General features: G+C 29.9%; 2 protein-coding genes across 3 annotated transcripts; one reads left to right on the top strand and one right to left on the bottom strand.

The window, feature by feature from the left end:
• The first annotated feature begins 8,364 nt into the window (after positions 1–8,364).
• On the top strand, positions 8,365–12,540 carry LOC127247589 (PAP-specific phosphatase HAL2-like). Of its 2 annotated transcripts, none has more exons than XM_051269511.1 (4): positions 8,365–8,782; positions 10,376–11,048; positions 11,522–11,886; positions 12,026–12,540. In XM_051269511.1, exons 1-3 carry the CDS (start codon positions 8,629–8,631, stop codon positions 11,823–11,825), a joined length of 1,131 nt encoding a protein of 376 aa, XP_051125468.1. In that variant the 5' UTR covers positions 8,365–8,628; the 3' UTR covers positions 11,826–11,886; positions 12,026–12,540. The 2 variants fall into 2 exon arrangements, with proteins under 2 accessions (XP_051125468.1, XP_051125467.1); XM_051269510.1 differs by having other exon boundaries at positions 8,366–8,782; positions 12,159–12,540.
• A 1,810-nt stretch (positions 12,541–14,350) lies between these two features.
• Positions 14,351–16,114, bottom strand: LOC127247590 (NAC transcription factor 56-like). Its single transcript, XM_051269512.1, has 3 exons — positions 15,662–16,114; positions 15,259–15,575; positions 14,351–15,166 (listed from the first exon to the last, which is right to left on the bottom strand). Exons 1-3 carry the CDS (start codon positions 15,843–15,845, stop codon positions 14,555–14,557), a joined length of 1,113 nt encoding a protein of 370 aa, XP_051125469.1. The 5' UTR covers positions 15,846–16,114; the 3' UTR covers positions 14,351–14,554.
• Between the last annotated feature and the right edge of the window lie 576 nt (positions 16,115–16,690).

Below are 16,690 nucleotides of genomic sequence, written 5' to 3'. Positions count from 1 at the left end.
TATCTAATACTATTATATTAGCTAAAATTAGGACTGGCAAACAGATCAGGTCGGGTCGGAGTCGGGTTCGGGTCAGCTTAAACGGGTTATAAAACTTTTGATGAACCTGATCCATTTAATTAAATGGGTTGATATTTGCAACATTAACCTGACATTTTATTAATCGGGTCAACCTGAATCTAACTCGTATAACCCGTTTAATCTATAAATTTTAAATTTTAATTTAAAAATAAAATTTATACTAACAAAATTTTTAAATGCATAATATATATACATATTAAAGCAAAAAATTATTTATTCATATCATGAAACCGATTTCAAGAATTGAATTAACAAACACTACATAATAGTACACAACACAATCCTTTATTTTTTATTGTTTATTTTTATAAAATTGGCCGTAAATATTGAATTGTATTGATAAAATTTAAAAAATATATATTTAAATTTAAAATAATATTATTAAACAGGTTAGACGGATTATTTTCAGATTGAAAATATAGACCTTAGCCTGACTCATTTAATTAAATGTGTTAAATGGGTTTGACCCAATTATTAATTGGATTGAAAATCTCAACCCAAACCCAACTATTTCAGATCAGGTTCGGGTCGGGTTATCAGGTCGGGTTAATTTTTGCCGGCCTAGCTAAAATATATTATATATGTGTTCTAAATTGTTTTAGATTATTTTAAATAAATAAGTTTTATGTTTCAATAATAAATCAACACTATTCGGTCCCTAGTTAAAAATATATATATTATTTTTTTTAAAAAAAAATCACATCAACTTACTTTTAATTTGAAAAAAGAAACGATTTAAAATAAACAAAGTTAAAAAACCAAACAAACCCTAATAATCATTATTTATTTATTTGTGTTCAACAAAGTTGCATTTTATTTTATTTCCTATTAAATTATATTTTAGTTCCACGCCATTACTCAATATCATTTATTAACATTGATAATTTTAAAAAAAAAAAATCCAAAAATATCTAAATATATTTCAATCTTCAACATTAATTTTTCAATATTGAAAAAAAAAAATTCAAATGAAAATTTTCAAATCAATATAACTTCCAAAACTCATACATAAATGGAGTTTATAATTTTGATAATATATTAAATAAAAATTTGGTTTTTCATGTGATGATTTTGTAGACAAGAATATATCCAAACCGAAAAATATATATATATATCAAGTATACACTAAAATATACTTTATTTGTCTCAATACAAAATTATTTCACTAACTAATAAAATAATATTATTTATTAATATATTATAAAACTCCAAAAATTACATTCAAAAGTGAATGATGAAATAATAAATAATTAATTATGATCATATACCATGTCCATTTGATATTGTAATATGTTATTACATCTGAGGATTGTACCGTGGAGGCTCGAGCATGTGATAAGATATACAGTAGTACTCTTTCTATCTCACTTATTTTTATTTTTATTTTTTTTATTTTCGTCTGTTCCTCGTAATTTGCTATTTTATATATATATATAATTATACACTTTAATTATATTTTAAAATTCATAATTTATAATTTTTATTATTATTTTAAGAAAATCATTTAGTCATTTTAATCTTAATATATAGCTGTTTCTATAAATCATAATAATTTTTACTAATTTCTTAATTACTTACTAATTATCTAATATTTAAAACTCTATGTCTAAGTTAAAGTCGACAATTTAAGTGGGAATGATGGAGTAATATCTATGTGTTAGCTAATATATAATTTTTATATAATCTCATCCTATTTTCCGGTAAAAATTATTCGACCCATTACACTATCAAGGATCAAGCAGAAATTTTTTTGGTTGAACGCACTTCTTGTATCATTGAGTTTCGTTGTTACATATTGCATTCGAATGGGTTTAAGGTTAAATTATATCGACTCAATTATATATGCAATTGGTTAAATTTGTTAAAATATATATATATATATATTATATTTATGATAAGCTGTTTTATTTAAAGATTCGTAGGATTCTTGTTTTATTTATTTAGACGATTTGTATATCACTATAAATATGTACATATTCTTATAATTGAAAAAAACGAATTTAGTTTCGCATTGTAACAAAATTAAAAGGATTTTTTTATCCTTATTTTTTAAAAAAAAAATAATTGGAAGGAATTTCTCTTTGTATGTTATTCAGTTATTAAATTTTCAATTAAAAAAAAAATTACAAAAATATCAAATTAAATATTAATTAAAAAAAGCAAGCATCTCAATTCTAAAAAAAAAAAAAAGAAAAAATGAAAAATAGAACTATCGATCCCCAAATAACATCTTGTTATAAAATTTATAAAATTTTATTATAATAGAACTCTCTTTGATTGGAAAATTTCATAATAAAATTAACATTAACTAAATTCTATTATTATGGAACCAACTTTAATTTTCTTAATGGGAATGTACAAGTTCATTTAACATTTCATGTCATTGCTTGCATTTACATTCTAACTTACCAAACAAACTAATCCAGCCCAGAATGGTCCAATTTTTATTGGGCCAACACCTGCTTCAGTTTGGGGCCTACATAACTGATGGCTGTAGCAGACCGGCCCAAATTTACTGGGCCTAAGCCTGCTTTAATTTGGACCCATACATAACTGATGGCTATATCAGACCGATCTTTTTCCGGCCCAAATTAATGCAATTGATACGAGCCTAGTTGCTATTAAAAAATAAATATATATACTCCTTCAGTTCCATATTAATTAATTATTTATTTATTTTATTCGATCTCAAATGTGTTTATTTTTTCAACTGTACCATTCATATAATTTTAAAAAATTCTTACAATTTATAAAATATTACTCCTTCCGTCCCAAATACCATGTCTGCTACACTGTGGATACGGTATTTTACGAGGGATATAATTAGTAGATAATTAATAATGTATTAGTGAAAATAATTATCCTATAATATAAATATTAAGATAACTAATCAGTTTAATTAAAATTAAAAAAATAAAATTTAAAAATTTAAAATGAGATGAAAGTGTGTAATCATTTTCCAAAAAAAGAAAGTGACATGGTATGTGGGACAGCCAGAAACGGCAATTTGAACATGGTATCTGGGACGGAGGGAGTATTATTTTTATTTAGCTAAAGTTTAAAATAGGGATATCTACTCTTGTACTATATATATAATATTATTAATATTTAAATATATGCATGCGAAAAGGAGACGATTACATTGATTTGGAAAGGAGGTAGTATAATAATTTCACCTATGTACACATATATCATAATAGTCATTCAAATTTATATACTAATGTTTTTAAGATTATCATAAAAAAATCATTTTTACTTTTTATTAAAAAGAATATTATTTTATATATATATATTTTTAATTATAAAAAATAACAAGTTATTCTTTATTCTTATTCAAATTTGTGTCCAAATAGTTAAATATATATTTTGAAACGAATAAACATAGAATATACTGTTTATATATATATATTTTATTTTTTTTTTAAAAAAAGATATATATATTTTTTACATACATACATTTTTAGTATGTTACAAGGAAGTTTATGTGCAAGCAGGTGTTCTTGAAAAATAAATAATAATAGTAATAAAAAATCTAGTAAAAAAATGCACGAAGATTGTAGATAATTAATTAATTATATTGCAGCAACTATCGAAAGATGAACTTGGGCACACGTTTAGTCTAGGTTCATTCTATCGAAGCATCCTCTTCAATGTCCACCTACCCAAAATATATTTAAGTTTTTATTTAAAATCCAGTCATTTAAATATTTAGAATTGATATATTAATTTGTAAATTATAAAATCTTTTATTATATTTGAAGATGTAAAAAAATTACAATGTAAATTAAGTTTATGTAATTTAAGTGTAGTTATTGGTTACAAGTTACAAATAAATTTATCTATTTATTAAACGACTTAGAAATAGAAATTATCTAATTAAACAATTGTTTTAAAATTAAATATAGACACATCAATATTAATGATTAAAAACAAATAAAATCTACATAACAAACAAAAATTTTAATTTTAATAAATGAAAATTGAAAAACAATTAATGTTAAAAAAATATTAAAGCCTCGTATTTTCTACGCAATTTTTTGTACATCATATAAAAAAAATTTCTTTCCAACAATATCACAAAACAAACACACCCTCAGATAAATAGAGTTTCAAAATATAGAATAAGCAATTACAAACTAAATAATACAGTATTAATACACCCAGCGATGTAGAAAATATCAAATTTTCGAAATACCAAATATATAATTTTTGAAGAAAAATAAATCCAAAATTACGGTTGTTATCTGATATCGTATTGAACTTTTTCGATACGACAATAGAATATAATTTGATTTTTTATATATATATTTTGGTATATACAAAAATTCCATATACTATTGTGATATATTAATAAATGGAAGATCAGTTACCTATTCAAACCTAAGTTGTAAATTGAATTGGAGAAAATTAATTTAGCTATATTTGATTTAGGAGACAATATATGATTAAAAATTTTAAAATATATATTTAGTTATTTTAAAAATTATATCTCAATGAGATATATATGATAGAAATCTCATTTTATAAAGAATAAAATTTTATATAATATAAATATATATATATAATGAACATAAATGCATTTTATATAAATATATTTATTTATTAAAAAGAATGATAAAAATAAAAAATATTGAACCAGCCCTAAATAATGTACTATAAAAGAATTTTCTCAATTGTAAATGCTTATATATATATATATTGTATTTTTTTATTACTATTTATAAAAAAATTGTATTAATAAAAAATATTCCCTCCGTCCCATATCTGTTTGTCTATTTGTTTTTTTTACGAAGTTTAAGAAATATCAATAGTGAGTATATTGAAATGTAGTATAAATAAGTGTAAAAAAATTAAACTAACTTTGGGAATGACATTTGTGTATTATATTATAAATTGAAAGAGTATTTGTAATGTTAGATAGATAATAAAATTATTAAAAAAATGAAATTGATATTATGTTATACGACGGTCCAAAATGAAAAAATGAATAGATTGATAAAAACTAATATTTTCTCGATTAAAATGAAAAAATGAATAGATTGTGTACTAGTATATTATAAATTGATATTTTCTCAATTAAAATAATTCAAAAAAATTTCAAACAAACCCTATGTTTTCAATTAAAAGAATAAAACTTCCAAATCTTAAATTTTTTGAATAAAAATAATTTTAAACCATCAACTCACAATCACGAATTCAATTCAGACAAGCCAGGCCATTTATTATGGGACATACGTAATTAATATTGTACCAACTAAAGATAGATTTATCAATATTTGTGAAACACACGCTTACAAATAATGAACCTAGGCACACATTACGTACATATTCATTCTAAAATATAAATGCTAGATAAGATATAAATATGCCACAAATATTTGAATAAAATTTAGCACAAGTGAAATTTATACTAATTCGAGTTGGATACGAATTTTAATAAATAGAGTTATTACACACAAAAATATCAGCTAAAAGCGAGCACATTGCGTTTGCATAATCTCTTCAAATTGGCATATTACAAAAATCCGTCAATTTTTGGATTGAACAATCTTCAGATCGGCCAATGTTCAAATTGCCAGTCTTCCAATCACTTTTTCACATATTTTGCAATCAGATACTGCGCAGATTAGAAAAATCGGACAATCCAATCGGTCACCTCTTTGCAGCTTATTATTATTATTATTATTATTATTATTATGCTTGAGCAATGGATTTAGTATCATTAGGATTTAATTGTTCATATACAATTTATTTAAAAAATGGCCAGAGGAAAATAAAATATATATCCCGATAAAATTAAGAAACTAGAATTTGTAAATAATAATAATAACAAAAAAAAACTGACCAATTGTGCTGGCATAGAGAAATAATGTTGATGCATTTGTCATAGGCATTTGTGATGAGAAATACGAATAATGATATTGTTGAAGGACTTGACAATTTATTAATAGAACCAAAATCTTCCAAAATCATGTTAAAAATTCTATAATTATCTTCGGGATAAGATTATTTTGAGGAAGAAAACTCTTTTAAATACTTCCAAAGAAATCTATCTTTAAAAAGTTGGTTGTGCCAACGCGAGCATTTATCATATATTTTCAATTATCTTACAGTATTACGTGGCATTTCGCAAATTGGAAGAATTTGATATTTGTTGAACCGATTATTGAAAATTTTTATTGCTTTTATCGTTACGTCTTCGACCTGTAAAACTAGAGAGGGCTAATTATTACACATAAAAATACACGTAAAAATCGGTTTATAATGTCATACTTTTTATTTCTGTTTGTTCTTTTTTTTATTATTATTATTAATTTTACTACTATATTTTTAATGTTAAGTATAACGATGCAAAAATAATGTAATTCTAAAAAGCAGAGAGAGTGAGTTACTTGTTATAAAAAGTAAAAAAAAGAATTATTACAAAAAATTAAAAAATCAAATATTCACACTTAAAATAATATATTTTACATTTTTAATATAATTTGTTGCAGCAACGTTCAAATTTCTCCCTAACTTTGTGACAGATCCCGAGGTTAATAAACAACAAAAGAAGTGAACATAACTTTATGTCATTGCTTGTAATCCGGCTCTGATTGGCCCAAACTTATTGGGCCTAAGCATCGAGCCCATGTAAACCTGATGGCTATAGCAGGCCTATCGTCTCCGTACAAATGGAATTGATTCATCTAGTTACTACTACTCCTTCATCCAATTATAACATAAGTTTTTTTTTTAAAAAAAATAGATTAAAATATAAATTTTATTTTTTAAGGCATAAGAAATAAATAAAAATAAATTTAGATAACAATTAAAGAAAAAAAAGAAATTTGAATGACAGACCAAATATAAAAAATGAGAACATTAAGATTGTTGGATAGGGATAGTATACAAATGTGAATTATTATCATGTATATTCATAGCTAATTTATATATTTTCTGGTCCTGTTACATGTTATTTGTTGCTGGTAAATATTATATACTATAAATTATTAGCATTTTAACAACTAAGTTAACAAGTTAACAACCACCATTATAAATAGTCTTTATTTACTAGTAAATTTTTTATTTGATTTTTGCAGACATATTAAAATAGTATAATAGAGTAATATAATGATTCAATCTATCTTGAAAAGTAATGTGAAAAAAATAAGAAATTAAGTATTCTAATATTTAATTAAATATTATTTTTTTTAAAAAATTGAATTTTTTTAATTTGAATAAACTCTACTTGGTAACCTGTATCTTTACTGTCAACTTGACACAAATATAAGCATAATAATTTATCTATTTACACATAAATAGTAAGTGTTACCCATTTTGTCATTTGAATTTTATATTTTTTATATTATTATAATAAAATTTTATTTTTTAATATAAATATTACTCTCTAAATTTATTTTAGTTTTTTTTAAGTAAAAAATATTACTTTTTTATTTTTTATTTTTTATCCTAAAGAGTAATTTTTTTTTATTTTTATATATTTTAATTAAAATTCGTACTCGGTCAAATAAATATATAATTGGATGATCGAAAAAATAATATTTTATTAATTAGTAGAACTATTGTAAGATGATTGTGATTTTTTTATTTTTAAATTCATTTTTTTTTAAAATTAAAAATATTTTGGCATTTAAATATAATTATTTTTATTATAATTGAAAAAAATACTTTTGAACGAAAAGTTTTTTATTATAAAAAATGCATATTAAATTGAAGCAAAAGAAATATTACTTTTATTTTATATAATTTTTTACCATAAAAAATAACTATTATTATCTATTCTTATTAAAATTCATCTTTCAAACATTTGAATACAGGCTTCTATTAACATATAGCATATTTATTTTTACATTTTTTGGCCTATATATATTTGACTATTAATTACTTTTTCAGTCTCTATGATACGAGAATTTACGAAGAATACAATTAATAAATAATTAAAAATATATTTTTAAAAATAATTATCATAAATAATTATTAATTTAATTAAAATTAAAAAAATTATAAATTAAATTAGTTATTTTTTAACAAAATAATATAAAATATGAAACAAATAAATGTGGTACCAAAGAAATATTATATTAATATATAATACAAATAAAAAAAAAATACATTTATTAATATGATATAAATATAATAATATTAATAAAATAAATTAAAAAAATAATAATATTTTAAATATTTAATACTTGGTAGTAATTGAAAAAGACGAGCTATTTTTATTCACTTTACCTTATGGGACATAATTAATACTGAGTTTATAGCTTACGAAGGATGAACCTAGCACACCTTGCGTATCAGATTCATTCTACCGAAGCTCCTCCCCATGTACAGCAACCCAAAACCAGACGACAACAGAGCCTTCGAAAAATTAATTATAAAAGCAAAAAGAAGACGAAGAAAAGTGAAAAGCAGAACAGCAGCTGCTGCAGAATCAGGAATTTTGTTGGTTTTCAATAGCAATTCAAATTGCGTGACGATTTACCTTCTTCTTTCCTGTTTCCCGAAACAGGAATCGCTCGACTGGGGCAGAGGAGAGGAGAAATGGAGAATCGGAAATATCTGGACGAGTTGAATGTCGCCGTGAGGGTGGTTCACATGGCTTGTTCCCTCTGTGAAAAGGTGCAGAAGCAATTACTTTCCGCAACTACCGATCAGGTTAAGTCCAAGGACGACGATTCTCTTGTCACCGTTGCAGGTACTCTCATTCTTTCGCTGTTTCGTTTTCCTTCGTTTCCTTTCTCTCGAATGACGAATCGCGGAATGATCGTCACACTTTGATTTGAAAATTCCAAGTTTATGATTTTTTCTTTGCCCTTTTTAAGAATGTGGGAAATCCTTATTGCATCAACCGCGTTTTTAGGTTTTCGTTGGGGAGAAATGGATGCTTGCTGTTTATTTTACTTCAGTTCTTCCTCGAATTCTTTCATCGTGCATAGCTTAGGTTTTAGTTAAAAGACACTACCATGAATTTTTTAGTGAACGGAATTGGTGGGTGTTTATTGGAGCCGCTTGCATTCTGATGATTCTTCCATTGTTGTTCATTAATTGAATTTTTAATCTTCATTCCTTAGTACACTCTAACGACCTCTTAAAAAACAAATCAAAGCAGAAGAACACAGTTTGGGTAGCACCTAAGAGAAGGAAGCAATTCTGTTCTAGGCATTGCCAACTTTTGTTAATTGGATAATGCAATGCAATGTTCTGTGAAGTATATAGGAATCATGATAATACAAGGCAAGGATCGAAGTACAACCATTTTACTCTTAGAGAAAGGAGCCTTTGAATTTAATATTCTGCTTATTCCCACATCTCACATGATTGTGCTGCGCATGTGTTTTCCTCACTTCCTGTATTTGTTTTAATTATTATTATTACTATTTTTTTCCTTTCCCCTTTTGTTCAGTTTCTGAGAGTGAGTGGCAGGTGTAGTCCGGCGTGGATTGAAAATTAATATTTATACTTGCGTGATATATTATTGCATAGAATGTGAGATTCGGATTTTTGGCTGTCTTTTAATATTTAACTTATGAATTACAGTGCTCTCTTTTAAACTTTGTAGTACCTATTTTCTTTCTTGACTAACTATTTTGCAAGTTTTGTTATTTATAGCATTTGTTGCTGTGATTTGTTCTGGGAGTTCCATGGAATCTAATCTATACAAGCTATGCTGCCTTGTTTGTATAGAGGCAGAAGGGCCATTATAATATCAAGTGAAAGTACTTAGTATGGTATTTAAAAGATCCTCACACATTTTTGACGAAGATGCAGTAACTGCACTTTTCCAAATTTATCAAGCAACATTGTATTTGTATGTTTATGTATCAAATTTTAGTAAAGTTTTGATTATTGGGACTGTTAACAAATTAGTAGAATAAATGTGAAGTTCAGAGGCTTTAAAAACACCAATAGCAGTTGAAAACTATTTCTGCTACCTCTTGATGAGGACTAAGGATTGATGGTGTTAGTAGTTATGTTTATTTGATATCTTGTAACTTCTTACTCTCTGTCATCATTCATATTTCTTAATTTATACTGAATAACTTAAACTTTTCTTTGGAGGCATCTATGAAGTGTTAATATGGCTTTCCTAGCTGCAGTATTTGCTACAACTTTTATCATTGCATAGCCAATTCTCAAAGATTTCAACATTATCTTGAGATTTTTGATCTAAATTTGTTGATTAATGGGAACATTGGCTCCAAATGCGAATTTATTAAAACCTAAACCATTTAGTCGTTCATTGCTTGCTGTGTGTTGCTTGTTCACTCAATAATACTTGCATAAACAGACTGGAGCGTGCAAGCTACAGTAAGCTGGATGCTTTCAGAATCTTTTGGCAGACAAAAAACCTCCATTGTTGCTGAAGAAGATATTCAAACTTTGTCAAAGCCCGAATCATCATCTTTACTAGCAATGGTTGTCGATGCTGTGAACGGATGCTTGGCAGAGGCACCCAGATATGGTCTCCGAGGTCCTGAAAAACCACTATGTGCTTCACAAATTCTTGACGCAATAAGTCAATGTAACTCAACTGGAGGCCCTTTAGGTAGGCACTGGATACTCGATCCTGTAGATGGAACTCTAGGTTTCGTGCGTGGAGATCAGTATGCTGTTGGTCTTGCTATGATTGATGAAGGAGAGGTGGTGCTTGGAGTTCTTGGGTGCCCTAATTATCCGTTGAAAGATGATGAGTTAAACAATTACAGTCAACAAAATATTGTTACATCAAAAATATCATCAGGGGAATTAGGATGTGTGATGTACACGAGCAAAGGCAGTGGAAAAGCTTGGATGCAACCTTTAGTTCAAGTTGGGAAGAAACTTGAGGGGACAAATTCTGCAAAGCTTGTACAAGTTTCTTCCATTGAAGACCCTGAATCGGCTACATTCTGTGAACCAGTGGAAAGAACTAATTCTAACCATTCATTTACAGCAGGCGTTGCTACCACTGTTGGTGTAAGGTCTGCAAATGCATTTTATAAGGTGCCTGGGAAGTTATTTTAATCCATTGTTGGGCCCAAACTGCAGAAATTCATGAAATATGTGTTCTTCACTTGAGCTGCAAGTTCATGTATAAGGGCTGCAAAGTTAATCATACTTATCATCATTACTAAGGACTCCACTATTGAATGTTGTCATATGAAGTTTTCTCTGGAAAATTTGCTGGATAACATATTTGAGAGTACACCCGTCAGTAGTTTCATTCTGCCTTACATTGATAGAAAACTTTACACACGATTTAGCTGCCATACCTAGTTTCATGTCTGAAATTCGAACCCTATATGCATTAGGCAATATTATTTTTCTTAGTTATGCTGCTTAGTTCTTTTTATTTTTCATTTTGTTTCGGTGGTACCGTCCTATTAGCTTTACCATATAGCCTTTAATTTGCCTTTGGTGGTAGTGATGAGAAATGTTTCATTTTTAAATACAGGAAGAAGCCACTGCGGGTTTATAGCATGGTCAAATATGCAGCCATAGCCCGAGGAGATGCTGAAATTTACATGAGATTTGCAAGATCTGGATACAAGGAGAAAATATGGGATCATGCTGCAGGTGTACTAATTGTGCAAGAAGCTGGTGGTGTTGTGACCGATGCAGGTGGCCGCCCCCTCGACTTCTCTAGAGGAATATACCTAGAAGGTGTTGATAGGGGCATAATTGCCTGTTCTGGAATCAAGTTACACGGAAAAATTATCAATGCTGTTTACTCTAGCTGGGAATCCTCGAACTTGTGAGCTTCTCCTGTTTGGCAAAATAGTATATATGACAACGTGCCGTCGTAGCTCTTCCTGCGAGGTAAGGCATTTAATAAAATTTTCTGCTTCTTGAGTGGCATGCTACTGAATTTGACTAGTTAATCACACTGCAATAATTTTTCAAGTTTTACTTAAAACTGCCTGAAATTTGCACAATATTGGTTTTCTTATCTGTGAAGATCCATTCCCTTGCTGAAGAGAAACAGTTTCGGTGGCACGACCCTTCTTTTCATTACATTATCTGCGCAATTCGTCGAGGAACCAATGCTGCATCAACTGATTTTGTTAAATCTTTTCATTACTTATACATAGGGTCAGAAAGCCATGGAACAAAGGGTTGCTTCTCTCTTATTTGGATTCTTGAAAGGATTTCAGAAATTTTACCGAAGCAATGGAGATTGGTGCCTACTGCCCTCCCATGGAAGTAATACTGTAATTGCTTGAACTTTTGCTACACTATTGGGGCTATATATATATGCCATCTGGCTAATAGGAATCATGAGGATCATTTGGCTAGCTAATTGTGTCGAATCTGAGTAAATGGCATGGCTTTGTTGATGAATAGTAGTTTGGTAATTAATCTGCTGCTCGCTGTATTTTGATTTGTAGTTCTTTTCTGGAAGGGTTTCTTGAAATTTATTTGTTATAGAAACAGCCTTCACAGGGTAGAAAATCTTGAAAATTGTCTGCTTTCTGCTGCAGGTCTATTTAATTTGCCAAACCCTATTGTTAAAGGTATAAATTAAGTTCTTAATTAGCAATACTGATTTGGGTAATGAAGCTATTAAGAATCCCATTTGTTGTTGATGTCCAAAAGAAAATTATTTGAGTAAAAAATGGCCTTAATTTAAGATTAGGATCAAAGAAATATATACAAATAGCATTACAATTAACCATTCAAATTATTACAATATAAATTAGCCAGATAATAAAAGGGGCTTTTACTTAAGTTTTGGATAATTATATTCTTGCTTCATTCAATCCCATCTAATTCACTTTTAATCTTGTACAATCAATACCCTAAAATGAAAAGAAATGAGAATAAATTCAATATTTATTGTGGTATGAATATAATCAAGTGGCATAATGCATTTCATGGTGTAGGTGACGCTGAAGAACATGAAACTATATATAAATTTATTTTATTATATATATATATATATGTATGTATATAGTCATATTTACTACAGAAACTTGATCATTTAATAATGAATTGGATGCATTATCTGTATCATCCAAATGAAGCATTTGAGTGATTGATCAAACCACTCATTAAAGTTGATCTGTATTCTTTCCCAAATTGGGAAATGTCATTAACGATAAAAATAAATAAATTTATTGATATGTGAGGAGATCTAGAGAGAGAAAAAGAGAGGATAGAGATAGGGATAAAGATAGGGATTGCAGCAGCCCTTTTAGCTTTCTTCTCAAATTTCAAGCCCCTAATTACCTTCCAAAATGCAATTAACTTTATTACAACTACGTATTTCATTTATCTGAGATAATTTAGATGTACTTCTCATTAATTCCCAAATAATAATGAAAAAAGAAATTAAAGAAAAGGACAGCCATACTTGATGCATGCATGTAAATTAAATGGAGGAAATATTTTGAAGATGCTATAAATTAATGAAAGCTGGCGATTAGGACAGATAAGGATATATATGCATGGGCTCCCCACTTTTTATTTCATTTCCTCCTTATTATTTGCAAACAATGCTTTTTCTGTATCAAAAGTTTTGTTACCCTCTGTAGCTTACTTATAAAAATGTCACTACCTATCATATATATATATATATATATTATTATTAAAGTTATTAAAGCAATATGAATTAATTCAACATGAATAATTAATTAATATTTTTCTCAATTTTATTTTCTTTTTTCAAATGTTTGGCAACCACAAATAATATGTATATATACGATAATAAATATTCTTTTGCCTTCAAAAAAAATTGGGGATAAAAAGGCAGATCAATATATGGCTTAATAAACAATCCCACTTTTCCACCAGCTTCAAATGTATGCTGTAACCGTCATGGAATAAATCTGTTACCTGTCTATTGAAGAAATACAACATATACATATATATTTGTGTATGTATATATGTATCTATAGGTTGAGAATGAGATGAACAACCACTTGTCCATGCACGCACCATGCATGTGATGATTTTGTAGTTAGGGTTTGGGAACTTTAACATCGTACGCCATGCCAACCTAGTATCTATCTTTAATTAATTTATTCACTATCCTTGTATGTATCTATAGTGTCCAGAATCTGATACCTCAATTTATATATTTTTTAATTTTTGTTTCCAAATTCCAAGAATTCACAGCAACAAAATACATACATACACAGTTGGTATATATAATCTCTCGATTGTAAAAGTTGCGTTGCCTAATTAATTTGTGTATTATATATATAAATATATATATATAATATCCTAAAATTAATAATAATAAATTAAACTAAATTCATCAAATTCGTTGCATGCCCAATAATAATCACCGGAGAAATCTTCGTGTCGTCTATTCTTTCCTGGCAACAAAAATCTCCAAACCCCAAAGGATATACATACATCATACATACATACATATACATATGTGTGTGTAGTAATAATAAATTGTCGTGGTGACCAATAAATTACAGATAAAAATTCCTTTAATTGTATAAAAACTTGGATAATTAAACAATAATTAATTAATTCAAGCGTACCAATTCACGCCGGAGACTTGATGATACGGCGGCGCTTGCTGCCGGAAAACCCCATCCCCAAGGCTTCCCAGCATCGGCTGCTCCTGCAGAGACGGCGTTTGCGGCGGCATCTGGCTCAGCATTCTGGCTATCGAATTCGTCGTCTCCGGACCACCGCCGCCGCCGCCGCCGTCTACGAGAAACCGCTTCGTCGACGGAGAATTCTCGTTCTGATCTTCCTCGCTCCAGTATAAATTCGGCAGCGGTCTTTTTCCCGCGGGGAGGAGATTACCGTCTGCAGAAGCCATATGCGGCAGCGGAAGAGATACCTTCGATCCGCCGCCGCCGCCCGGCGGAAATAAATGATGAGAAGCCATCGAATTACCACCCATCATTCCGTCATACAAATTCTGATGTTCGACCTCCATTAACGGGCCGTAGTTGCTCCCCGCCGCCGCCGCCTTTAGAAGCTTCTGCTGCGCCATCGGCTGCAGCATTGACAGCCCCGGCGGAATTGCGCCGACCAACTCCGTCATGTCGTCGCCGCGGCCGTCGCGGTGGTCCATCGGCCGCTGCAACGAGTTGTTCTTTTTATAAATCCGGCACAGAACCCAATCATCCAACTGCGTTAACAAAAAATCAAGAAATCAAAATCAACACGCCCTCGCTGATCAATACCGCTTATGCCGAGATTCAATCAAACTAATTTAATTACCCGTAAAGATCCCTTCTTGTTCGGAACGACGTCGCATCCCGGCGGCTTTCCGCCGCCGCCGGATTTGTTTTCCGATAGCCGATACTCGTGCATAATCCAATTAGTTTTGACTCCTTTCGGCGGCTTCCCGCCGTAGAAAACCAGCGCCTTCTTCACCCCGACCTTCTGAGTTCCTCCCGCCGTCAGAACCGGTTTGTCGGTTCCGGTAGCCTTCCAGTATCCCGACGTGGCCGCCCGGTTCGGCCGGGCGCCGTTGGGATACTTCCGGTCTCTAGGGCTGAAAAAGTACCATTCCTGCTCTCCGAATGTAGCCTTTGCTGAAATTTTCACACCACCACCTGTCTGTCAGATTCCGTCGATGCAATCGAAAAAATTAAATGCAAAAAATCGACAATTGAAGTACCTGGCAATTCCCAAGGATCGAATTTGTAGAGATCGACTTCAGCTATGATGGCGACAGGGAGAGGCGCCGACGCCGCCTTCTTCTTAAGATAGTGCACCACCAGCTCCTCGTCGGTAGGGTGGAAGCGGAACCCCGGCGGCAGCTGCGGCTGCTGCGACCCGCCGGAAGAATCGGTGCTTTCCATATACTCTCTCTCTCTATATATATATATGTGTGTATCGATTACTGTAAAATTATTGTGGAGGACAGAAGAGGTGGAAGAGCAGGAGCTCTGAAGCTTTTGGATTTGGGAAACTTATCGGAGAAGAAGAGCATATTCCGGCGAGGGTCGATCGGAAGAAGAAAAATAGGAGAAGGCAATTAAGGTGGACAACATCGTCTGGGTGACATATCTCTTTATATATATAAATAAATATATATAATACGGTGGTATCTATCTATCTATCTATCTATGTAGCTAGTCTAGCCAGCGTTCATTGTACAAAATCCTATGAATGCCACTACTGCCTGCGGGGGCAACTAGTCGCCCAATCAGAGGGCTAAACGCAGGGGTAGAAGAGTTATTTCAATACGGACTTCAATCAGCGTTTGTTGACGCTGACGCAATTATGTACAGCGAAACCTGAAAGTTAGGCATTCAATAAACCGACACGCGCCTGGGTTTTCAACCAATCAGGGAGTGATACGTGGTCCCGCGGGGCCCACATGATGATAAGATTAAATGGGTTAATATAACCAATGCTTCGTAATCATATGTCTATGGCTGTTACATTACAGATATATATATATATATATATAATTAATTAATACTCCCTAATTTCCGAAATTATAGTCTTAGTTGAATTAGACAGGAGATTTAACTAATATTGATATTATATTGATAGTAAGTAAAAAGTATAAATAAAAAATATTTTTGCCTATTAATGTAAAAAATAGTGATAATTGTGTAATAATAATGAAAAAGTAAAGGTAGAGAAAGGGTATATAAAATTATATATATATGATTGATACTAAATAAAATATGGGTGA

This window comes from Andrographis paniculata, unplaced genomic scaffold, assembly GCF_009805555.1.
Source record: "Andrographis paniculata isolate CXL003 unplaced genomic scaffold, ASM980555v1 Contig32END, whole genome shotgun sequence".
Classification (NCBI taxonomy): domain Eukaryota; kingdom Viridiplantae; phylum Streptophyta; class Magnoliopsida; order Lamiales; family Acanthaceae; genus Andrographis; species Andrographis paniculata.
Note: the sequence above shows the minus strand (reverse complement) of the source record. Positions and strands in the feature narration are given on the sequence as shown.

What these genes read in the sequence shown, in the direction of transcription:
- LOC127247589 (XM_051269511.1), top strand. Translation starts at nt 8,629, where the DNA reads ATGGAGAATCGGAAATATCTGGACGAGTTGAATGTCGCCGTGAGGGTG. An exon ending in TTCTCTTGTCACCGTTGCAG is followed by an intron (nt 8,783 to 10,375) that starts GTACTCTCATTC and finishes TTGCATAAACAG; the next exon opens with ACTGGAGCGTGCAAGCTACA. An exon ending in GCTACCACTGTTGGTGTAAG is followed by an intron (nt 11,049 to 11,521) that starts GTCTGCAAATGC and finishes TTTTAAATACAG; the next exon opens with GAAGAAGCCACTGCGGGTTT.
- LOC127247590 (XM_051269512.1), bottom strand. Translation starts at nt 15,845, where the DNA reads ATGGAAAGCACCGATTCTTCCGGCGGGTCGCAGCAGCCGCAGCTGCCG. An exon ending in CGATCCTTGGGAATTGCCAG is followed by an intron (nt 15,576 to 15,661) that starts GTACTTCAATTG and finishes TGAAAATTTCAG; the next exon opens with CAAAGGCTACATTCGGAGAG. An exon ending in ACAAGAAGGGATCTTTACGG is followed by an intron (nt 15,167 to 15,258) that starts GTAATTAAATTA and finishes TTGTTAACGCAG; the next exon opens with TTGGATGATTGGGTTCTGTG.